Source organism: Psammomys obesus, unplaced genomic scaffold (genome assembly GCF_907164565.1).
Source record: "Psammomys obesus unplaced genomic scaffold, mPsaObe1.curated_primary_1811, whole genome shotgun sequence".
NCBI lineage: Eukaryota > Metazoa > Chordata > Mammalia > Rodentia > Muridae > Psammomys > Psammomys obesus.
The window spans coordinates 11,812,823-11,838,789 of NW_026596125.1; the positions used below are offsets into that span (position 1 = coordinate 11,812,823).

At 38.9% G+C, this 25,967-nt stretch overlaps 1 protein-coding gene across 1 annotated transcript; it reads left to right on the plus strand.

Moving 5' to 3' along the window:
- The first annotated feature begins 23,607 nt into the window (after positions 1–23,607).
- Positions 23,608–25,421, plus strand: LOC129665127 (E3 SUMO-protein ligase PIAS2-like). The gene is given in 3 exon segments (XM_055591662.1): positions 23,608–23,733; positions 23,735–23,832; positions 23,834–25,421. Coding segments are annotated over 3 exon segments (1,812 nt in total).
- Positions 25,422–25,967: the final 546 nt, after the last annotated feature.

Genomic DNA, 25,967 nt, shown 5'->3' on the forward strand with positions numbered 1-25,967 from the left:
GGAGAACACAAAGAGTGATTCTGTCTAGAAGAGCTAGGCCCAACAGAAGGGAAATTATTGTAAACTGGAAAGCGATAGTGATAGAATCAGACAGCATAAAGGGCAATTAAAAAAATGAAAATGAAGCTGGAGAGGCCAGTTAAGATGTAAGCTATATATACCCATTCTCTCCAAGCAGCAAACTTTTTTGGGATTATAATTACATTTATCACTTTCTTGCTTCAATCTCACTCTTCTCACTCTGCTTCAAGTAAATAGTTGTTTTTATTTGTTATTGTATGCATACATGTATATATATTCCTAAATGTAACTCATTCAATCCATATAATGTTACTTTTATGCATGTTTTCAGGGCTGACTCTTTTGCACTGGATAACCAGTTGGTGTGCTCTCTGCTGGTAAGGTCACCTGTCCCACTCCTAGCATCCTCAGGTCCTCCTACAGGTCTCTGTGTAGGCTGAAGCCCATGGGCTTTTCCCCATCCAGTTTGCTTTGTACATTGGTGTTACCATTGTTCAGCTCATGCTTGGAAAGTTATGTTGGTGAGACTTTACAATTATAGTTTATGAAATAGAGTCAGAGCCAGAGACTGAGGGAGTTTCCTGTGAGGTTGTATCTCCTAATAACAAAATTTTTAAGAAAAATGAATCCTATGCTTTGGAAGGTCAAGGACCTAGAAAACATTCATCTTGGGATACAGACAGATTATTCACACATAAAGGCTATAAAGGGAGAGACTGTGTGTCAACAAGAGAGTCGCCTTTACTATAAAGGTAGACAAATGATGTTCAAAGAGTAAGAGTCTTTCATTGTGATGCCAGTTCACACAGGAAGAAAGCAGATCACTGAAAGAAAAGGTTTGGGCTATAGCCTAATCTAAAGCTCAATTCCAAATCTAAAGCTCAATTACTGCAATTGAAACCTTATAAAAATTACGTATGAGGCTCTCCTCCTTCACCACCTCCTCCTCCTTCTTTCCTTTCTTTCTTAATACAAAGATCCTCTTAGAGAATTTGGGATACAGGAAATAAATGGAAAGAAATAGCTCATGAATCTATAACCTACAGAAAAATGTTACAGATTATATCTTTCACTGCATTTTAGGCTATGCATACAATCATATATCTGCATATGTATGCATACATATATATAAAATCCTTTATGGGTGACACTTTGATTTTTTTATTATATATGAGTATTTTTACAGATAAATAAGGTAATGTAAACTCACAGTTTCTAATGATCTAATTATCTATTACATATATGGAGTGTCATAGTTTATATTACTGAAATGATCAATTTATTATAATTAACAGTATTTACTATTCAGTCTTACATGTAATATCTTGAGTGAAATTTATGAAATGCCCTTTTCCTTGAGAGAAAAGTTTACTGAAGGTTCTCTCTGAGGATGATGATAATTTTCACAGCTAGTCTAATCCATACTATCCCCATTAAGAAGTAGCATCTACTTTTGGGATACCTCAGTATGATCGTTTTAGGTCCCACCATTTGCCTGCAAATTTCATGATTTCCTCATTTTTAATTGCTGAGTAGTATTCCATTGTGTAAATGTACCACAATTTCTGTATCCATTCCTCAACTGAGGGACATCTGGGTTGTTTCCAGGTTCTGGCTATTATGAATAAAGCTGCTACAAACATGGTTAAGCAAATGTCCTTGTTGTGTACTTGATCCTCTTTTGGATATATGCCTAGGAGTGGTATAGCTGGATCTTGAGGAAGCACTATTCCTAATTGTTGGAAAAAGGGCCAGATTGATTTCCAAAGTGGTTGTACAAGTTTGCATTCACACACATGGTATATACTCACTTATATAGTCCTATAAGATAGGATAAATATACAGAAATCTATCCACCTAAGGAGGATAAACAAGAAAGAGGACCCAGAGTATGATGATCAATCCTCACTTAGAAAGGCAAATGGGATGGACATTGGATGTAGGAGCAGACAAGTGACAGGACAGGAGGCTACCTCAGAGGGCCTCTGGGAGACTCTACCTAGCAGTGTATCAAAACAGATATTAAGACTCATAACCAAACCTCCAGCAGAATGCAGGGAACCAAAAAAAGGGGGGGGGGTTAATACGACCTGGAGAGGACAGGAGTTCCACAAGGACCAAATATATCTGGGCACAGGGGTCTTTTATGAGACTGTTTCTCCAAACAAGGACCATGTATGGATGCAACCTAGAGTCCCTGCTCAGATGTGGCCCTTGGTAGCTCAGTATCCAAGTGGGTACCTTAATGGGGGAAACAGGGACTGTTTCTGACATGAACTCGATGGCGGGCTCTTTAACCTCCCCCCCCCCAGGAGAAAGAAGCAGTCTTTCTGGGACACAGGGGGGCAGGGAGGAGGTGAGGGTGGAAGGGTGGGATTGGGAGGGAAAGAGGGAGTGGGATACAGCAGGGATATAGAGTTGGCAGACTGTAACTAATATTAAAAAAAATAAAAATTAAAAAAAAGAAGTAGCATCTAGGAAACAGGACAGGAGCCTACCACAGAAGGCCTCTCAAAGATTCTACCCTGCACAGTATAAAGCAGATAAAGATACTGAGACTTACAGCCAAATTTGGGCAGAGTGCAGGGAATCTTATGAAAGAAGTGGGAAATAGTAAGACCTGGAGAGGACAGGAGCTCCACAAAGAAAGCAACAGAACCAAAAAACCTGGGCAAAGGGTACTTTTATGAGACTGATACTCCAACCAAGGATCATTCTTGGAGAAACCTAGAATCCCTGCACAGATGTAGCCCATGGCAGTTCAGTGTCCAAGTGGGTTCCCTAGTAATGGGAACAGGGACTGTCTCTAACATGAACTAATTGGCCTGCTCTTTGATCACCTCCCCCTGAGGGAGAAGCAGCCTTACCAGGCCACAGAGGAAGATACTGCAGCCACTCCTGATGAGACCTGATAGACTAGGATCAGAAGGAAGGAGAGGAAGACCTCCCCTATCAGTGAACTGGGGGAGAGGCATAGGTGGAAAAGAGGGAGGAAGAAGGATAGGATTAGGAAGGGAGGAGGGAGGGAGCTACAGGTGGGATACAAAGTGAATAAACTGCAATTAATAAAAATAAAAAAAGAAGTTACATGTAAACCATTAACCATGCCATGCCATCTACAAATTCACAGGACTGTTTCCAGATCACAACTCCTGCACTGGCTTTGCCTGATCAGTGTAACTCCCACCTTTCATCAAAGAACTTTCTTTTTGCAAAAGGTGGATACCATTATAGAAATCTACAACTGGTCAAAATGCAAAGAACTGACTGTGTGATTCCCAGCTCCAACTGATACATCTACATTACAACCAAAAACCTAAGACTTAGGGAATGTTAAACAGTAAGAGGAAGCAGAATTGTAAGAGCTGAGGAAATAAATATATGCTTTGAGATAGGGCTTTTTATATGCAACAGGAAAGCTACACCAATAAAATCTTAACATGGTCACACAAATAATTTCTAAACAATGACAACAGCAGTCACCATTCCAATGTGTCACTGCTAGGTGGAGAACTATAGGCATTAATGCTTGAGAGAGGGAGAATCGGTCTTCCTAAGAGACAAGTTAGTTACCTAATAAGAAATAGTCAACCTCACTCAAGATGGTCTTTTCTAGTTCCATCCATTTGCCTTTAAATTTCATGATTTTGTTTTTTATAGCTGAGTAGTGTTCCATTTTGTAAATATACCACAATTTATCTATCCATTATTCTGTTGAGGGACATCTAGGTTGTTTCCAGTTTCTGGGTATTACAAATAAAGCTTCTATGAACATAGTTAAGCAAAAGTCCTTGTGTGGTTGAGCATCTTTTGGGTATGTGCATAAGAATGGTATAGCTGGGTCTTGAGGTAGAATTATTCTGTTTTCTGAGAAAGTGTCATATTGATTTCCAGAAAGGTTGTACAAGTTTGCACTCCCACCAGCAATGGAGGAGTGTTCCACTTTCTTCACATTCTTGCCAGCGTGTGTTGTCACTTAAGTTTTTTATTTTAGCCATTCTGACCATTGTAAGGTGGAATCTTAGAGTTTATTTGCATTTCTCTGATGGATAAGGACATTGAACATTTCCTTAAGTGCATCTCCAGATGGTATGTACTCATGGTATGTACTCACTCACAAGCAGCTATTAGATCTCCAGTACATACTACAATCCACAGAACCAAAGAAGCTAAGTAACAAGGAGGACCCAAGAGAGGGTGCCGGATTGTCACTCAGAAAGGGATATAGAATAGACAGAAGTGAATGACCAGTAGGAACTAGGCAGAAGATGGAATGGGGAGAGAAATAAGGGTGAGGATCAGGTGTGGGGAGAATGGAGGTTGAGATGAGAGGGCTGGGAACAAGATTGGAAACTGAGGGGGCATATTTCTTTGTCAAGCTGACCTGCAACAAGGTAGGCTCCTGGGAGGATATGGATGTGACTCTAGCTGAGACTCCTAAAGGTGGGATCATGAAGGCTGAAGTGACCATCTCCTAGCCAGGCAGGACTAGTGGAAAGAGGGGAACAACAACCCACTGACAAAAACCTTTGAACCAAAAATCATCCTACCTACAAGAAATAAAGAGATAAAGAGGGAACAAAGATTGAGGGAATGTCCAACCCCAAACTGACCCAATCTGAGACCCACCCCATGGTACATAGCCAGCCAGATACTATTGATGGTGCTCTGCTATGCTTGCAGACAGGAGCTTAAGCTGACTGTCCCTCAGAGAGGCTCTAGCCAGCAGAGGATCAAGACAGATGCTGGGACTTGCAGCCAAGCATGGGGCAGAGCTCTGGAGATCCTGTGAAAGTGTTGGGAGAAAGATAAAAGGACCTGGAGGGGACAGGAACCTCAGAGGAAGATCAACAAAGACAACTAACCTAGACCCCTGGGGGCTTACAGAGACTAAGACAACTAAGGAGCATGCGTGGTCTGGACCTAGGTCCCCTGCACATATTTGGCAGATGGTGGCTTTGTCTTCATATGGGGTACCTGGTGAGTGGAGGTGGGGTCTAACATAGACTCTATTGCCTGCTTTTGGATCATTTCACCCTGGCCATGCTGCCTTGCCTAGCCTCTGGGGGTGGGGATATGCTCAGTCCTGATGTTAATAGGGGGAGTTCTCCTTTTCTGGAGGAAAGGGAGAGGAGAAGGAAGAAGGAGGTGACAGGAGTACTGAGAGGAGATGAGGGAGGGGACACCCTTGGGATGTAAGTAAATAACCTGAAATAAAAATAAAGCAAAAAATTTTATTGTTTCTATAATATTTTATTGAAAATGGATTTTTAATACAATATATTCTGCTTATGGCCTCTTTTCTTCCAATTCCTTATGCTTTTATGGTGGGGGGGTCTCTGAAATTCAGAAGCACAGTTGTTGAGAGAACAGTGTGTTCTACTCATCCTGGCAGAAGAGTTTGACTGCCCAGTGGTGGTAGGTGGTAGGACACACATACTGAGTGGTTTGCAGTATCTGTGCCATGTAGCTGTCACTGTCTCTGGAGATCTTCTGTTCTCTAGATTTCAGACAGACCAGGAAAAGAGGATTTCTTCCTGTTCCACTTTTGTTCAGTGCTACCAATTCCAATATTTCTACATTTTACTCACTTTCTCAGAATTTGCTGTTTCCTGCAATCCTCTCTTGCCCTTTCCATTCTTGCACTGCTTCTTGATCATTTTTTTTTCTGGATTCATGGGGAGTCAGATAGTGCTCATTGTCTTTTCTCTGATCTTCTCCTCTCTCTAGCAGAGTCAGATATAGAAACCTTCTGGATGCGTCATCTTCTAGTTCCATAGCCTAGTTCCTATCTCTGTACTTACTGACACTTTTATCAAGCCTCTTTCTGAATGTATGGAAAAGGGTGAGAAATTTGTTGAAAATTAGGCTCCTTTTTTCTATATTCCAAAATATCCTTTAAAATATATTTAAAATTTTTTTTTTCTGAATCTGTTTAAACCAAAAATACCTTTAGTTCCTACACCTGCTCTCTCTGTTATCATTTACATTAAATTAAGCCTGATAATTCTATCAAACTCTCTAAGCACCTTTACATAAACACTATACCTTAAAAAAAAAGACTTGGGAACTTAACAATTACTCTTCCATAATGTCAATGCAAAATGAAATGATTATAAACATGGAGAAATTAATATCACTTTTTAAAACTGATTGATATTTAGAAAATACCACACTATATATTTTGATTGTATCATTTTTTCCCTTAACTATGCTCAGATCCTTCCATCCCAATCCACCCAATTTCATGTTCTTTCAAAAACATGTTTCTCAAAAAACAAACATTAAACTTAAAACAAGAAAAACTTCAGTAATAAACACAAATAAACAAAAACAACAAGAGCAAACCAAAAATCTCACACTGGGTATGGGGCCTGCACTGGCTTGTGATTGTTATACCCAGTAATATTCCATTGGGGAAAATGGATTTTCCCTTTCCCACCAAGCATCAATTGTAAATAACTCCTTAACTAGGGATGGGACAGTCTGTCCACTTCTTCTTTCCCACTCTGGGATTTAGTGTGGTTTAATCATGTGCAGGTGTTCTGTTTTGTCACAGTCTCTATACATTTGTGTGTGTGTTGGTCCTGTTGTGTCAGGAAGACACTCTTTCCCTGAAGTCATTCACCACCCCTGGCTATTAAATCTTTTTGCCTGCAATCTTCATCTATACCTGAGCCTTCAAGGGAGGGTTTTGATAAAGGAATCCCATTTAGAGCAAGCATCCCAAGTGAAATCAGTGCATAGCCACCATCATCAGAGAGGGATGAAAATGCACAGAGACAAATGGACAAAGTGAAGACAGAGACTACTGTCATTTCTAAATCTCTGTCACAGTTATAAATAAACATCACATATAATAAATGACTTGACAGGTATTAATAAAATATTGTCGGAGGCACTGTTGAAACAGATGTATTGTTTGCACTTATGGGTGGGGTATGATGTATAAGGTTAAGTATACATACCATTAAAAGGAGAAAGAAAGGATGAAAGTCATTTTTGCTTTACAGAAGATAAACTTCTTAAGTTAAAAAGAAAATTGCATTTGGACTGATTAAAATATATTCTTTCCTTGGTTCCTTCAGAGACTTCCATAACAAAGACATGTGGGAGGTTTCTCAGATGAATAACTTCCTTTCACTCCTCATTTATCATTTTATTATACATAATATGGGAAATGGTTGCTTTAAGAATTTGTTGTAAATTTAAAGCTTTTACTGTGTTTCCACATAATATTTTCTCGATTTAAAAATTTGTGGGACTTTTCTTTCCTCTATTAAAGGAGCTGATTAGAGGGGGTAAATTACCATATCTGACATTTTATATTAGAATCTAATACATGGCCATGGTAAGTAGTTACAAAGCTACAGATAAGTAAGTGAGCATACCGAAAGAGGAAGAGCACTCAGAAATAACAGAAGTATGCATAAAGAAATGATTTCACTCTAAGGGATAGAGGATAAACAGAAAGTGTTCAAAATGACTAAACTTTTGATATATAAAACAGAGGTAATGGACAGAAGAGATGGTGCAGTAGTTAAGAAAGCTACTTCTCTCTCGGGAGACCTGAGTTAAGTTCCCAAAGCATACAACAGCTGCTACACGATCACCTTTAGGTCCAGCCTTGGGGGACAGGACACCTTCGGCCTTTTTAGGAACACACACTCAATGTATATACCAACATTTAGATGCATAAACATAATTAACATTTAAAAACTCCTTTATTAATCAGAATGCATTTCATGAAGGAGCTCCCTTCCAGAATGGGGTCTAGAGGAAAGGTGCACAGATGGAATACACTGCTCAGAACATGCGTCAGTGAGGTCATGACATATAAAATAAAATGTGGATATCCTTGCGACTGATGTTTGCCTGTCTATATGCCCCCTTCAGCTGTGTAATCTCATCTCAAATGTTCTGTCTTCAATGAAAGCATACCTGATCCCTTCTCTGATGTCCTACTTGCTCACCAGCATGTACCTTTTTAACATACCACCCACATGATAAATGCAATGATCATTTTTGTGGTTCTACTATTATCTGTATTTCCATAGGTATGAGAACAGCCTGTGCTAAGCACCCATCTGCTTCCCTGTAATCTCCTCTGCTCCAAAACAAGGCTAAACACCTGCGAGTGATCAGATGGCAAGACAGAGTGGATCTAGATGTGAAAGCGAGAAGAATCTGGACCTTGAATAAGACGACATGTAAGTGATTAGTCTTGATGTTTCAGTGACCATCTGTTTGCGGAATGAGGAAGATTTCAGAAGGCTATCAGGTCAGGAGGCCACTGCAAGAGTCTGAATACCAGATAATATTTACAGACCTAGTACACAATCTTTGATTCTCTTTTCTTGCCTCATAGGTGTAACTCCTTGGGACTAGAATAAAAGGTGACAGCATTTCATCTTTATTAGTTAGGGTTTTTTTTTTTTTTTTTTTTTTGTCTTGCAATGATTTACATGACAAGAAGCAACCTAAGAGAGGAAGCCTTTATCTTGGCTTATAATTCAAGAGGAAACTCTCCACCATAGGAAAGGAGGCACGGCCATGAAAGCTATGAACAAAGAAACAGTGAAAATGAAGTAGAGTAGCTCTAACACCTCAAGGCCCACCCCTAGTAAGTCACTTCCTCCAGGAAAGCTCCTCTTGTTTGTTCTTTGTTTTGCTTTTTATTAAAATTTTATTATTTTATAACAATGATTTTAAACATAAGCAGCCCTTGACCAGGAATGACCACATTACACAGTGAATCTCCGAGGCGACAGGTTGTTTTGTTTATTTTGCCTTCAGTGGTGTCAAGAGACAAGCTGCAGTGGGTTTGGGACCCGACCGCAGTACAGTTGCTGGGATTGTGATACTTGCTCATATTAGCTGATGGCTCCATTAGGACAGAGGCTGATGCCTCTCTGAGAACAGTTTCCTTATCAATAAGATGGGCCCAAACTCAATTTTCTTGGGAAGAATGCATGATGTAGCCTACATTCCACTTCTTTTAGATGTTACAACCTCCCCTAACAGCACTACTAGTTAGAGACTAACTGTTCAAACACATAAGTTTGCATAGAAAACTTCATATTCAAAGCACAACTTCTTTTTGCTTATCTCTCAGAGTGGAATTTTTGTTCAGATACTCTTTTATAAACACACATAAACAGTACATTAAACACAAATCCATAACAGCTCTCTCTCCCAGGTAGCCATTTTGAAAAAAAGATGTTAGCAATGGTTCCTTGATCAGACAAGGAAAGTAGTGAGATGCTGAGTTCCATCTTAGTCTCCCTACAGCAGGTGCTCTGAGCAGAATGAGAAAGTCTCTCCAGCCACTCAATGTGTTTTTAGCCTACAACATTTTCTTCCCTACAGACTACTTTCCTTTGGCATTTTATTAATTTGTTAACCTTCATGTGTCATGTTGGTGATATATGTCTATAAATTTTGTTCGTATAAATTTACATTTTATCAGGTCTAATACCCTTTGATTTTTATTTAGTTAAGTTAAAACATAACAATAATCCATTAATTTTCCAGTTTTGTATGGTTTCCCCATAAGTGTGTATGCTAACAATTACTTAGCTGTCATCTTACCAGAGAACATTTAAATTAGTTCTCATTATTTTGAGTTTTACAATTAATGATATATTGACTATTCTTTCAAATAATTTCTCTAGGATATAAGTAGTTAAATATAGATATAAGCATACAATTAAACAAACATAAGACACATTTTTCTTTGTTTTATGAGGAAAATATATTTGAGTTCATGTGCATGTATGTCCTAGAGAAAAATATGCATACATATAAATACATATGCGCATACATATGTATTCTTATACATATATATAAGAAATAACAGAATACAAAATGCATATACATAGAATAAGTAAAATATTTGATTCACAGGAATGTAATGAATATTCATCCTCACACAATTTTGCCAATTTGTAATCAAAAGGATTTTGATACAATGTCAGAAATACTGTAAGAGCCAGAAGCAGTAGATGACTATTTGGAAAAAATTTTGTTGTTGTTGTTGTTGTTTGTTTGTTTGTTTTGACATAGCAGAACAATTGTACATACAAATTCACAGAAGTTGTGACAACATGCAAAAGACCTATACAAACTCAGGATAAACCAAACCCAGCATGAAGAGAGGGAGAAAGCACAATTTCCTACCACTAACTGAGGAGCTATTGGTACTTGTTGGTTTCTGCACAAGTAAAGCAGTCCAGCAGCAACTGTACTTGTTGGATTAATAATAAAAGAAGATGCAATGTTGGGTGGATAAACAAAGAGGGATTGAATTTGGGGTAATTTGGGGAGAAAAGAAAATATATTCAAAATACATTATGTAATTCTTAATAAATAAAATGAGCAACAATAGTTAAAAATTTGAGTTATTTTTAGAATCATAAGTTTTTGGAATTTAATTTAAGTTTTTTTTTTTTCCATTTTTCTCAGTAATGTTCTGTTCAAGTGTCCTGCATTTACTCCTCTTTCTTTCTGAATCTGTGTTTCATTGGTGAGACCTTAGCTCCTGACATCCATTTTGGCAATCTCCCTTCATTGCATTTGGTCCTTAAACGTGACCTAATCGGATTAGAAACAGTAGACTTCCCAATGCCAGGAATGTAATTGAACTGAATTAAGACAACGGTGTAAGAATGAGGCAGGTCGTTAACTATCTTAGACAAGCAGGAATATGAGCCTAGAGTTTCACAACATCTGAGATTTTATATGGGTGTTGTAAATAAAATGGATGTTAGGCTAAATAATGTTTATTTGCCCTATGATTACCATGGCGCTATTATTTAACATGTTATCACAATTAATAAAGACACAGACACCCTTTAAATTTTGTAATTTCCTTATATATCTTGGGCTGGTAAGATATTTCACCTATACTGTCTCAATAACCTCACCATCCACCTCCCAACCCCCATCCAATGCCATCTGTCTTAACCATTTGTATCTGGACAACCTTCCATCCATAATCTTATAAATACTTGCTTTTATTCTTCATCTGAGCCTTTCCACACCATTATTCGAGTCCTTCCTCCCAGCCCATGTGGTTCCTTTCCCACGCCAACCCATTGTGGCCTCCTCCTGACTCCTCTGATCCTGTCAGTCTGTTTCCCATGATTCTCTTGAGCCCAAAGCCTGGGAACCTTAGCTGCGCTTACTCTACTCTGCCCTGTCCAAGGTTTAGGCCTTTAATCAACCTCTCAGGTATAATATCTTAGGCAGATTTACACAACAAGGATAGGTTTATCCAGGCAGATGTTAAAGGCCAGTAATTAGCATCAAAATACAAGTATCAGACCAGCCCCCAACATATGGGGTCACTGCAAACACAACAAATGTCAGAGAAAGAAGGAAATAGACAGTTCAACATGACTTTGTTAGGAAGTGTTGATTTTAACACATAGAGTCTGATATCAGGCAGTTTACTTTGTAGGTGTTTAAGCAGAGTACAATATTAGAAAAATATTTTCTGATAACAATAACCTCAGTCTTATGTGCACAGTAAAGCTTGAAACATGGTTATATCAAAGCTATTTTGCAAACACTTGTGAACTCTTCTGTAAACCTGGATTCTATAGTCAAGGACCTTGGGAAGGATCAGGTGTGGTATCAGTCAAGCACATACAGATATTGTACAAGTGCCACAAAGCTAGAAATTATATGTTACCTCTCTCCTAAGCATAAGTTCTAATGACCTAGAAACAATGTTCAAGATAAAGATCTAGGGAGGAAGAGTCTGGAATAAACATAATAGTCTGGGGGATTTATCTGTGGCCTGGCCCTACAGCCCTAGAGACACAGATCACCAAGTTACTAGCCCTATCCTCTCCCAGCTGTCTGGGTGGAAAACAGGTATACTTCTCTTCCATCCAAAAGACAATCCCACATTTTTAAGATCCCTGGTTTCCCTAGTACTTATATGCGGGCATAAGGCCCTCCTGCTCTCTATAGTTTCAGTGGTATATATTGAGAATTTATTGTTCCTAGTATTATAGTATTGTATTTTTACATATTAGTGTTTCGATTCATCATTATTCCCTACATTAACATGTCATTTGCCTGGAGAGTCTCTCAGCATCTACCATAGATGCACACTCAGGAAAAAAATCACAGGAAGCCCTCAGTGAAGCCATGCATACGTTGCTTAGATGAGCAGATCTTAGAACACCTTTGATCAGGCAGCTGTCTTCACAGCCAATGTCAAAGAGGAGTGTGAAAGAAAATTCCACATCATGTGACCACATCTTCTCACGCAGTTACCTTTCCATCCAGGCACATGCTCTCTCTCTCTCTCTCTCTCTCTCTCTCTCAAAAAGGAGTATCTTTATCCTAATGTTCAAATCTTAACAATCCACAGTCCAAGATGCAGTAGCTACTCAGCTTTGCTATGATGCCATTGTTCCGTGAAGCAGAAAAAGGTGTGACACATACTCCCACTGTGTGTGTTCATTAGCATCTGTAAACATTTGAAGGTTTATTCGAGTCAGGCAAACTGCTGCTTGATTTTAAGAGAGTAGGTACTTGATATCCAATTTAAATGCCTCACTTCATACTTAGTAATGTTTTTTCTACAACCTATCATTGAATTAAAATCAACTGTAAACCAGAAATTGGGTTTGTCCTAGGATACCTCTTTATTGAGTAATCTCTCTCAACATTTGTATTTTTATCTATAAGATGAGAATAACCACACATTGTTTCAATCTTATAATATAGGGATGATAGATCTAAAAATACTACTGTATAAATGTAAATGTATCGATGGCTACATCTCGTAGACTTTCTCAGATACTCAACTGAGACTAAGAACCAGCATGTATTGCTCTCTATAAATATAAGCACCATATTGAGACTGAAAGGGCTGCAAGTGTTGCCACCAGAGGCCACGTTGGTGTTGATGGTCTGTGCTACCACTTGACACCTTGCTGACGTTTGTGCTCTGTACCACTGTCAGAACACATGTAGATGTCTGTGGACTGGGCTGTCACCTGAAACCACGCTGAGATCTGTGATGCATGCTGCAACCAAGACCATGTCGATGCCAAGGTCAGTGCAGTCATTGGAGCCATGATGAAGACAGTCACCCATGATCCATGGGTGGGTGGGGGAACCATGTCCATGTCCATTTCCCATGCTGCCACTGGAAGCCATGATGAGTTCTGTGGTCCGTGATGCCTCTAGAGAACATGTAGAAGTCTGTGGCATGTACAGCTGTGGGAATCCATGTAGAAGTTCATGATTCATTCTGCCACTGGGTGTTACGGGCACCGAAGCATCTGTTGTAGTGGTATCCATTACTCCAGATTCATAATCGAGAATGAGAGGCACTGAGGGCTTCTGTAATAACACCCCCTGCCTAGCCCCACCACAGCCATCAAAGGAAAGACCAACAATTTAGATAGAAAGCCATGGAGAAGAGTCCTTAAAAATTGTAATAAAGATTGGGTAGCTCTTCACAGTTGTTGGCTTCTGGTGGGGGGATGGTAGAATGGGAAAGGATTCAGTTATCTTTAAGGGGCTGGCCACTGGGAGTTCAACCATTCTTCAAAGAGTATATGGGCAACACAACTTTGTGAATTGTTGAGGGAGGGGTAATAAGGATTAGAGGAAAGACCTGAGAGGAATGGGAAGTAAGTGTGATTGGGATGCATTGTGTGAAATTCCCAAATAATCAATAAAAATACTATTTGGAAAATGAAGTGTGGAAGTCTTTGACAAATGATGGTGCCCCTCAACTATTTATTATTATTTGTAGTAGTATTAGCAGCAGAGTATTAGTAGTAATATTGTGAAAGGGTGTCATCATGTAGTCTTGGCTGGCTTACAGCTCACTATGTAGACCAAGCTGTCCTTGAATTCATAGAGGTCTGCCTGCTACTGCTTTCTCAGTGCTCACATTAAAGGTGTGTACTTCCAGGCCTGGCTTATATATTAATTTTTTTTCTTTTTTTTATTAATTACACTTTATTCATTTTGTATCCCCCCATAAGCCCCTCCCTCCTCCCCTCCCGATCCCACCCTCCCTCCCCTTTCTGCATGCATGCCACTCCCCAAGTCCACTGATAGGGGAGGTTCTCCTCCCCTTTCTGATCTTAGTCTATCAGTTCTCATCAAAAGTGGCTGCATTGTCCTCTACTGTGGCCTGGTAAGGCTGCTCCCCCCTCAGGGGGAAGTGATCAACGAGCAGGCCAATCAGATTATGTCAGAGGCAGTCCCTCTTCCCATTACTATGTAACCCACTTGGACACTGAACTGCCATGGGCTACACCTGTGCAGGGGTTCCAGGTCATCTTCACGAATAGTCCTTGGTTGGAGTATGAGTCTCTGGGAAGTTCCCTGTGTTCAAATTATCTTGTTCTGTTGCTCTGCTTGTGGAGTTCCCATCCCCTCCAGCTCTTACTATTTCCCACTTCTTACATAAAATTCCATTCACTCTTCCCATCAGTTGGCCATCAGGCTCAGCATCTGCTTTGACAGTCTATACTGCAGAAGCTTTCAGAGGCCCTCTGTGGCAGGTTTCAAGGTTGTTTCCTGTTTTCTTCTGGCTTTCAGAGGCCCTCTGTAGCAGGTTCCGAGGTTGTTTCCTATTTTCTTTTTCTTCTGATGTCCATCCTCTTTGCCTTTCAGGATGGGGATTGAACATTTTAGTTAGGGTCCTCTCTTTTGCTTAGTTCGTCTAGATGTACAGATTTTAGTGGGTTTGGGGAACCCTTCTCCACTGCTGGTGGGAATGTAAACTGGTACAACCACTCTGGAAATCAATCTGGCGCTTTCTCAGACAACTAGGAATAGCACTTCCTCAAGATCCAGCCATACCACTCCTAGGCATATACCCAAAAGAGGCGCAAGTACACAAAAAGGACTTTTGCTCAACCATGTTTGTAGCAGCTTTATTTGTAATAGCCAGAACCTGGAAACAACCCAGATGCCCAACTGAAGAATGGATGCAGAAACTGTGGTACATCTATACAATGGAGTATTACTCAGCAATGAAAAATAAGGAAATCATGAAATTTGCAGGTAAATGGTGGGACCTGGAAAGGATCATCCTGAGTGAGTCGACCCAGAAGAAAAAAGACACGCATGGTATATACTCACTCATATAAACATACAATATATATTAATTATTAACTACAATTTTATGGCTTCTTTTAGATGTTAATTGGCTACCTGTCAGTATCCCATACCAGGTTCAACAGTAATGTTGATTCTGTCATTGATATTTTAAGTGTTTTATTGCTATGAGGCTATAACTTCTATCTTGTTTCTTTTATTCTTTGTTGGGGGCCAGGCAAGAGAGACAGCAAAATAGCTTTAGAAATCAGAGAATGTGGCCCATAGGTCATCACAACCACAACAGGTGTGCCTTGGAGAGACAGAACCCTGATGACTATATATCTTGAGGACTTGATGATGTGGAGTTTTGCTCTGCTTTTTGCCTTCATGGTCATCACATCCCTCCCAATCTATGAGTTCTATGAAAACCTAGAAGAGGTCTCTATTCCCTCACTGGGCAGTATCATTGCCACTTATAATAATACTGATTGATCATTTTCAAGCATTGCTGCTGGAACAGATTAATGATTCATCCGCCACCCTCAAAATACATTAAAAAAAAACAACAACAACACAAAAACTCAGAGATAAAAGCTAGGTTAAGATGTTTTTGCTAGTGGCTTTGATGTAGAAAATTAGAAGGGTACACTCTTAGAAGTTGAGCTCGGGAGTGTTTGAGGTCAGGAAGCAAGAACAACGGCAGCCCTACTATACCTACCATACCTTTTTCTCACTAATGCATGGCTAGTGATCACAGTGATGACTAAGTTCTTGTACTCAGTTTTGCCCTCAGCTTTTTGATATGATTTAATAAAAAATTGTCAGTTAGTAGATGTGCACCCTGAGGATTTAACGTAGAAATGACTGATTGTTTTCTATTTAAAAGTTTAGATTTGTGGTTCCGATTTTTTAAACATTCTTACACTTTTTAGATAAATAATAAAAAAGCAATCCTTTCTTTGTAACCACAAATTGCAGCCTGCCAGTAAGAGTAACTAGTGAGAAAATTATCTTGCTTGCTCACACTTTTTAAATCTATAACAAATTGGTTAGTTACAAATGTATGTGGGTTCTTGGGAATAATTTGTTTTTCACATTTGTTTTTCACTTACAATCCATAAAACATTTGAGTTTGTGAGAGCATGGGGAAGATGTTTTTCTACTTTTACTCATTGCAATAACTCACTTATATAAAAATAGGAGGTAATGACATTATGATTTTTGTGCTGCTTACAAGATTTGCTGGTACATATAAGCTATGCAAGAAAAAAGAATGTGAAGTTGATTGACGCTTTGCTCTGTCCACCCAATGTGTACATGTGAATACACATATATGTAAAATTGTTTGGAGCTTTGCTCAATCAAGCAAATGTGTATGTGTGTGTTTGTGTGTGTGTGTGAGAGTCTTCCCTTCCTTTTTCACAGCGCCCAAAGAGTTTCTCTCTGGACCTCCCCCCCACCACAAGCAGTTTCATGCCAGTCACAGGGAGTACTTCACTGGCCCTAATGAATCAAACTATTTCCTCAGAGAAAAGTCTGCTGAGTGATTAGTTGTCAACTCTATACCTCACCTCAGTTTACCCTTGATGTCAAAGCTGGTCTCCAACAACTCTATCTTTTTGAGAATTCAGGAAGCTTGCAAAATATTGAGCCAACTGGTGTCCATAAAGAAATGTCAAATAATTCCCAGTGGCATACCATCAAATTCCAGAAAACAGACCTAAACAATTCTACTGTTAAGATTTAAAAGGTACTATGACCCTAATATGTTTATGGGTTCATGTTCTGGTCCTCTAAGTATTTGTGTGCCAATTTGTCTGGGTGAAAGTTTAAATGTCCCAGTTGTGGATATATATTTCTTCTTATAACTCTGTCCACCTCTCTATGAAATTTTGATTATCTCTGTATACTCTAAACTGTGTTTACCTGTGAAAATATTGTCTATGCATGTATGTGACTATAAATCAAAGTTACCAATTTATGTATGCATTCTTTGTGTTTATGCCAATTAACATCCTGGAACATGTCATTGTATTGGCAATTTTTCTGGGACCATATAAATAGGTCTATTAAACTGCTCCTATAAAGAGACCCATCAAAACAAACAAAGAATAATGTAATAGCCAGTTGTTCAAGACATGAATACAAAACACAATCACTGTGATAGAGTTTAAATCATAATATAAAGTCATATTCTAATCATTTTTCAATTACTCTCTCACTTCTAAACAGAGACATAGACATAAGATTTTCAAGAGCTATTGTCTTAACTTTCTATATATGTTGTTGAATATTTATTTTTAATTTATCTTTTAGTTAAACAGTGGTTATTCTTAAACCAGCTGTATAGCCAAATCACCACAAAGAGACTAGGATGTATTTAATTAACCTAGAGCACATTGCTGAGCAATAGTTACTCCATCCTAAACCTCCAAGCCTGCATAGTTTCCTCCCATTCAGGTTTCTCACATTATATTTGCTTTTAGTCATATCTTAGGTCCAGTTCATCTCTCCTCCTGGCTTTAAGTCCTATCCTACTGATCTCTCTTATCAACTCCTCCCACTCACTCCTTTTTCCTCCAATCAAGACCAGGATGCCCCACCCTATTTTCTGCCTAGCTCAGCATTGGGGCTGATTGCTTAATTGACAACATAGAGAACAAATGATGGCATGTTTACACAAACTTGAGACAGGTGATGCTAAGAATAAACATCACAATGCAATGTACAGATTGAAACCAGATAGTGGGGTGGAGAAATCAGCATTTGAATGAACAAGGGTAAATTGTATACATTCCACAAGAACATTATACGAACATATATACAACCAGGTTTGGGCTGGAGAAATGGCTCAGATATAAAAGGCTTGCTATGCAAACATGGGTACATGAATTTGGATCTCCAACACCCACATAAAAGTTAGATGCACATGCCTGTAAGCCTTGTCTAGGGAGATAGAGACAAGAGAATCCCCAGTACTTGCTGTCCATCTCCTCCAGCCAAAGAGAGACCATGTTTTAGAAACTAATGTATGTAGAGCAGTAGAATTGACATCCAATATCAAAATGTGGCCTCCAATTGCACATACACACGTGTGAGTATGCACAGCCATGCACACATTCAGGAACGATGGTTATTTCCTGTATACACAACCCTGCACCAAACAATATAATTAATTGATTAAGACAAGTTTGAGGGAATGCTGTCATAGTGAAAAGTCTGAAACTGCAGAAAGTGTCAATGTTGTTAGATTATTATCTATGTTTACTTAGAACACAGTGAGGAGGGAAAGTCCTGCAACTGTTCCTGTTAGGGAGGGAACTCTCTTTGGTTGTTTTCATAGGTTCATCAAAAAAGGAACTATTAGTATATTAAAATAAGTACTAAATAAAATCTAAAGCATCAAGGCATTCATGGCAAACAAATGAAAAGAGGGAAGATAGCTGATGCAAAACAGTATCTTTGAAGAATGAGGCTGCAGATAGAGATAAGATGGAGCTGTGTAGATTTCAGAAGAAAACAACACAGATTTAACACTGAGGGAAAGCTCTGTTTTGTTTTAAAACAACATACCTTTGCACTAGTTTATGTTTTTTTTTTTTTTTCTTTTCTATTCAGTAGCATTTGCCTCCTTAGCAGTGCTTTTCACAGTGAAAGTTCAAAAAATTGTTAAGTTGCTCCTACCCTCATGGTCAACTTTCAGCCCTCAGGAGCTCTCTGTGGTATCAATATTTGGGCTTTACTAGCAAGCATATAAGATCAAGTGAGCAGAAAGATGCTGAGGCAGGTTATTAAGGACTTGGTTCCATTATTGCATTAGCTTATAGGAAACACAGGTTGATGATAAATAAATATTTGTAAAATAGAAAACAGTTCAGCAACCTCAAAAATAAATTGGGTACTCAGAGCAAATCTCTACTAAAATCAATGCAAGTTTAAAGACTAGTTTCGTGATATCAGCTACGTTATTTCCAAAAGAATATATCCTGGTAACAACATATTCATGGAAATTCATAAGGGATCTGCTATTTCTATGAATATTTTGCAAGCAATAACTTTTGCAATCTATTAAAATAGAGGCATTTATCATCTCAGTTTTGCTGATGACAAAACCAAAGTAAAGATGTTGGGGTGGTGGCATTTGCCTTAATCCAAGAACTTGAGAAACGGAGGCAGAGAGATGAATCTTTCAAAGTCAGACAATCTGAGCTACATGAGAACAACCGGGTGCAATTATGTACCAAAAATCCATAATAAATAAGCGAGAAAGCCTCAGCGCAGATACAGAGGAAAGAATTGTGAAGATCTCATGTGTAAACAATATATGGATACTACTCCATCTCTACGCATGAGAAAGAAGATGACAAAGCACTTGAGGAAAATGAACACATGACACCCCTTTTAAAGTCCTTTGTAGGAGGCATCTCGCTTTTTTTTTTCTTACATTCCAATATGCTTCAGACTAATAAAATGGCAATACTCCCCATCCTGAGGATGGAAATGCCTTAATGAGGAATGTGTGCAATTTTCTCCCCTCTGGCATTTTTAATACAAGAATGATTACCAGAGAATATTGAGCATTCAGAGTTCACACCTCTGAGATAATGTTGAAGAAACTGGTTCAGAGTGGTCAGCCTGGTCACAGGGAGGGTCAATGATGAAATGAAAATGCAAGCTATTTCCTCTTACTTTTTTAGCCTTTACAAGAATGTCTGCTTCTTTATTAATCACTAGGATGTCTTGGCAGAACCCATCTCGAAATATAAACACAGACCAATTAACTTATTAACCTTTGTCTGGACTATTTAGCCACAAAAATATTCTGCTTTCCTAATCTATGAAAAACTTATCAATAAAAAATGCCACAATAATATTTTCTCCTTGTGGAAAACAAAACATGTCCATTCTTGCTTTTTGTTTCAGGCCTACAATTTTCAATGCATAAAATATGCATACATATAAGAAAATTTACTACCTAAATGTTGAGTTTATCTTGAAATATTTTGGTTTTCAAAATAGATAGTGATAGATCCTTGTGACTTGGATGGTTTGGGTGAATAAACAGCAGATGCCCACAGTCTGTGATAAGATCAGATGACTTCATAGAAGATATGAAGAAAGTTAAACACAAAATATAAATAAATAAAGTTCATATAAAGAATTTAAAAGAATTAAGTAATATGTAGACAATTATTTAAAGTCACGATTAAAAGTTAGTTATATAAGCTGGTAAATAATTGTACATAACTTTCTATGATTTCCATTTTTCTTTCTACACAGAGTCATAAATTCCCAAATATAAACTGAAGATGAACTTTCTGATGAAGAAACATAACATAGTAGAAGTTTATTTTTAATAGAACCAAACATTTGAAAACCACTAGACCCAATTTCAAATAGTCATGTAATGTCTAAAATTGTCGTGGTTTGATTTTTTATTAATCTATTACAACTGTACCACCCATGGTTAATAATTTTCACTGTTTCATGTGGAGTTTGTAATAATTTAAGGAAAGTTTTTTTAATTAAAGATGAATCAAAGTATTCAGACATCAAGTTGGTTTATGCATTATTAAAAATACTTAAAATAAGTTGTAACATTAGTATTCAGTTTTGACACATCTAAATGTGCATTGTTTTTTTTAAAATATGTCAACATGACTAATAAGATGAAACAATTTTTTCAGACTCATGCTGTAAATATTTTCTGTTTTAATTTGTTGCTGTAATGATTTTACGTGTGAATTTTGATAAAATGAATTTTTATGCTTTTTTTGTGGGAGTTGGTGATAGGGAATTAAAGCAAGGATCTCATGCATGCTGGGAATTCATTGCACCACTGAACTACATGACTATCCCTAGTCTCAGGTATCAGTTTAATCATTAATTTTATTTATTAAAGTGATTTGCTGCATAGAAAAAGACCTCTTTAAAATGTTTCACAGTGTTTTCAGAAGTATGAGTGCAACAGTAGATAATGAGTAGATAGACACATGAAATTCACCCAAATCCATGGTTTTCATTCTGAAACTCAGACAATGGTCACTCCATATCCATGGAAAAAGGCTACACAATACCACACCAAGGATTGGGAATATGAATGCTAAATAAATTTAACAGGGGATGGTGAAGGAGGCACGGGAGCTGTACACACTGATGTCCATAAATTAGGAGATGCTGAATAGCCTACAGTTGCTTTTCAGCATATCTCAGTTTTGCATCCTCTAAACGCTAATGATATATCATTATATAATTATACTCCCAGGGCCTGGAGGAAATACAATCCAGTCTCTGAGAGCCCTTTTGCCAACATGATGTCCAGCTGTTCAGGAAGGTAGCACAGCCAAGGGAATAAAGTGTGAACCTCAGTCAACTGAATGAATCTCTTACTCAAAATTACAGGGCATGTTTATTCTTTACTACTGAGATCCTATTCAAAATGCACGAGCGATGCCTCCAAATAAACTCAGTGGTAATTAAAAATTGAAAATTAATGAGCATTCTAGTCAGTTAGCTCTATGTGTATAGCATGTGCCAAAATGTCCTTTTATTAGTTAAGTTTCTTCTTAGAAAATGGAAGAAAAGCCTACACCACACATCTTAAAGAACATCAGGGAAAGCCTTCCTATTTCAATTGGTAGAGAAAGAAAGAGGAAAAAGAAATTCAATGCTTTAGAAAACATTCAGGGAACAGCCCTGTTTTCTTGAGCTACTTCTTACTGATATTTTAAATTGACAAAATAAATGAGGAAGAAGTGGCAACAAATAAAAATATAAGGCACAGGTCAATCAGTTGTTTCCAACTGCAAGTGATAGGAACACGAACTGAAAACTTCTCGACATAGACCATTCATCATTTATGTAACATGTCACTTAGAAGAATGTGGGCCCAACTAAAGGCAGTGTCTTAGAAACATATGGCTCAAAAATTCTTGTTGTCTTTATCTTACTATTTCAAAATGGCACTCTGACAGAATCATAGAGATTCAATACAAGAAGCAGAAAGAATAAAAGAACCCCTTTTGTATTTACTTGGGAACTATATTCTTTGTGGTAGTGATGAGGCATTTGAGACATTTCTATTTGGAGAAACTGAAAACATTTCCTCAGTAGCTAAAGCCCAACTATGGAATTTTGACTAGGATTATAGGACCAGGCATGAAATTCCTGTCTGAAGAACATGTTTCAGATATAACCAGAAAAAAAAAAAAAATGCTTAGTTACTAGGTAACATTGCAGCATTTTATGTGTGTCTTCTTTTGTCTATTTGATTGTCCCTTTTTTGAACGCAAACTGGGACATACTTAGGCTCCACAGTATCTACAACAAAGCCTGACAAATAGATCTATGGCATCTATCATCACTCAAAAAGAATTCTCAAATTCAATTGCTTCATGGTCAATTTTATGCTCATGATCGGTCTTGCCATATCTAAGCAATCAGAAGCATAGAAGAGTTCCTAACTTCACAATTAAAATTCAAACTTTCCTTTCAGCCTTAGCTTTGAGCTCCTCTTGTACTGATAGGCATCAATTGATCTACTCAGTCAACATTAAGTGTCAGTTTCTTCTGTGGGAAAATGACCAGTACAGTCTTCAGCATTTAACCATGTTTCTCTCTGTGGGAAATATGGTTCTCAGCCTTTTCAATATGATAATCTAATTTTGATCCCATTTCTACATTTACTATTTTATTAGAGAGAGATAAAATGACACTCTGAAGCCAGCATGTACATTCAGTAAATTTCAATGTAAGGCTCAGATACTAGAGATACTACAGAAAATTCAGTTGGACCAACTGCGTATACATCACATTGAAGAATTACTGAATCCAGACTCCACAGAATATAAATGAAACTCAAGGCCTTAAGGTGGCACAACTTTCTTCACTTATTGACTTCCTTGTTTCACAGTGAAAAAGAGCTCGGCAGGAGCTGCAAATTACCTTGTCTAAGAGAAAACTGCCAATTTGCCTTTTAAAGCTAATTAATGTTAATAAACACAGTGAGGATTTTTTTTAACATAACCAAGAAAATAAAATTAGTTTTGTATTTGTGCAAGACTTTACCTAGGCTTATGAGGCCATAATTTGAGGTGCAGCTTTACCTTGTGGGAAGAAAGCAAACATTGGTGTTATAGCCCAGAAGCCAGGTCTATTTCGTACCAAGTGACTTGCTTTAGTTGTAGAACTGGCGCAGAAGGGAAACCAAAATCTCTTTTACCAGTAAGCCTCTGCAACACACAGGGGCAGTCAAGCAATACAAGTTAGTAGTTAATGGAGGAAAGAAAGCCTTTCAACTGAAGGGCAGCACGGAGCAGACTCTACCCGAGAGTAACTTCTCTTGAGCCTCCACCAGCAGGAAGGAGCACAGGGTAGCGCAAACATTCCACGCCCTCCCCGGGCTCCCGGGGCCACGTGAGTCGGTGCGGCCCTCAGGAGCGGCGCCTGCGCGGGAGGCGGCGGCGGGCGGAGGGGCCATCAGGGCGCCCGCGGCGGGGTGAAATGGCGGACTCCGCCGCCTTGGGGAGTATGGTTTCCAGTTTTAGGGCTTCTGCACTCCAGGTGTCTGTGGGCCTTGCCGGGCGGAGCAGAAGCGGCCTCCGGCATGGCCTCCCGACGAGGGCGCGGCTGGGATCGAAGGCTGGAGCGCGGCTGCAGGCCTGAGGGTCACACTAAAATTCCACACCCGCAGGCGCTTGGAGGACTCTCTGGTCTAGCACGTCATCGCTTTCCAGTGTGGATGTAGTTCCTCACCAGTAGAGCCTGACTTGGCTGCGGCTGGAATCCACTCGCTGCCTTCTGCCTCAGTTACTCCTCAGTCCCCGTGGTCTCCTGTGGGTTCTGTGCTGCCTCAAGACACCAAACCCACGTTTGAGAGGCAGCAGCTATGTTCTCCCATTCCTCCTGTCCATTCTGACGTGCAGCTAAAGAACTTGCCCTTTTATGACGTCCTTGATGTTCTCATCAAGCCCACAAGTTTAGTTCAAAGCAGTATCCAATGGCTTCAAGAGAGATTTTTTATTTTTGCTTTGACACCTCAACAAGTTCGAGAGATAAGCATCTCAAAGGACTTTTTGTCAGGTGGCAGGAGAGAGTACACAGTCCAAGTTCAACTGCGACTTTGCCTGGCAGAGACCAGCTGCCCTCAAGAAGACAACTATCCCAATAGTTTGTGTATAAGAGTAAATGAGAAATTCTTCCCTTTGCCTGGCTATGCACCACCACCTAAAAATGGGATTGAACAGAAGCGCCCTGGACGCCCCTTGAATATTACATCTCTAGTTAGGTTGTCTGCAGCTGAGTCAAATCAGATTTCTATTTCTTGGGCATCTGAAATTGGAAAGAATTACTCCATGTCTGTGTATCTTGTACGACAGCTCACATCAGCCATGTTACTACAGAGATTAAAAATGAAAGGTATTAGAAATCCTGACCATTCCAGAGCGCTAATGAAAGAAAAACTTACTGCAGATCCTGACAGTGAAATTGCTACAACTAGTCTTCGAGTGTCCCTGATGTGCCCTTTAGGAAAAATGAGGCTGACGGTCCCGTGCCGCACAGTGACGTGTACACATCTGCAGTGTTTTGATGCTGCGCTTTATCTTCAAAGGAATGAGAAGAAGGCTGCCTATCAAAGTCTGGTATTAGATGGGCTTTTCATGCAAATTCTCAATGACTGCTCTGATGTGGATGAGATCAAATTCCAAGAAGATGGTTCTTGGTGTCCCATGAGACCCATGAAAGAAGCTGTGAAAGTAGCCAGCCAGCCCTGTACAACAATGGAAAGTTCGGGTGTTTTTAGTAAACCTTGTTCAGTGACTGTAGCCAGTGATGCAAGCAAGAAGATAGATGTTATTGATCTAACAACACAGAGCTCTTCTGACGAAGATGAAGACCCTCCTGCCAAAAGGAAATGTATCTTTATGTCTAAAACACAAAGCAGTCCAACCAAAGGGGTTCTGGTGTATCAGCCATCTTCTGTAAGGGTGCCCAGCGTGACTCTGGTCCATCCTGCTGCTATTCCACCTTCATTAACAGACTACTCAGTACCATTCCACCACGCGCCAATGTCAAGCGTGTCATCGTACTTGCCAGGTTTGGATTTTCTTTCCCTTATTCCAGTTGATACTCAGCAGTACTGTCATCCTATGTTTTTGGATAGTCTCACTTCATCCTTCGCAGCAAACAGTACGTCTGTCGCCACCACCAATACCAGTGAAAGCAGTACTAAAGTTAGTTCATCCAGCAGCAGGAGGGAGGCAGCGCTCATAACCAGCATTGGGAGTAATATTCCTGACATCATCTCTTTGGACTAAACAAGGATACACTTGATTCTGGGAGTCATTCATCAATGATTTTTTTTTAATGTCTAGTCCATGGAGGCTAATTTTTGCAATTTAATATTTATTGAAATGTCAAGTGGATTCTTTGCTTTCTGAGCAATGAACACAGATGACTGCAGTGAGAACCAGATGACATGCAAGGACTTTTCTTATGCTGTACACTGAACATCAGATATATTTACTCTACTGCAGTGTCTTCTGGAACAGTGGATTTCAGTTTCTACCTTACTGGATGGATTCTACAAATCAGTTAAAATCTTTTGTTAAAATAAATATCAATAAAGTTGTATAAATAGTTAAACTTTTGTAATTCAAGGTGTAATCACTGACCTAGAAAAACAGCAACTTTTGTTTAATATGAAGGAAAATAGATGGGAAGAAGTCATGTTTTCTGACTGAATACTTTCTATAGAAATTTGTTCTATTTTGTTAAAGTAATGAATTTTCAGTAACTGGCCAGAACATGTGTTTTAATTATCTTCTTTCGATTCTCTATTCTTCATTACCTATCAAACAAAG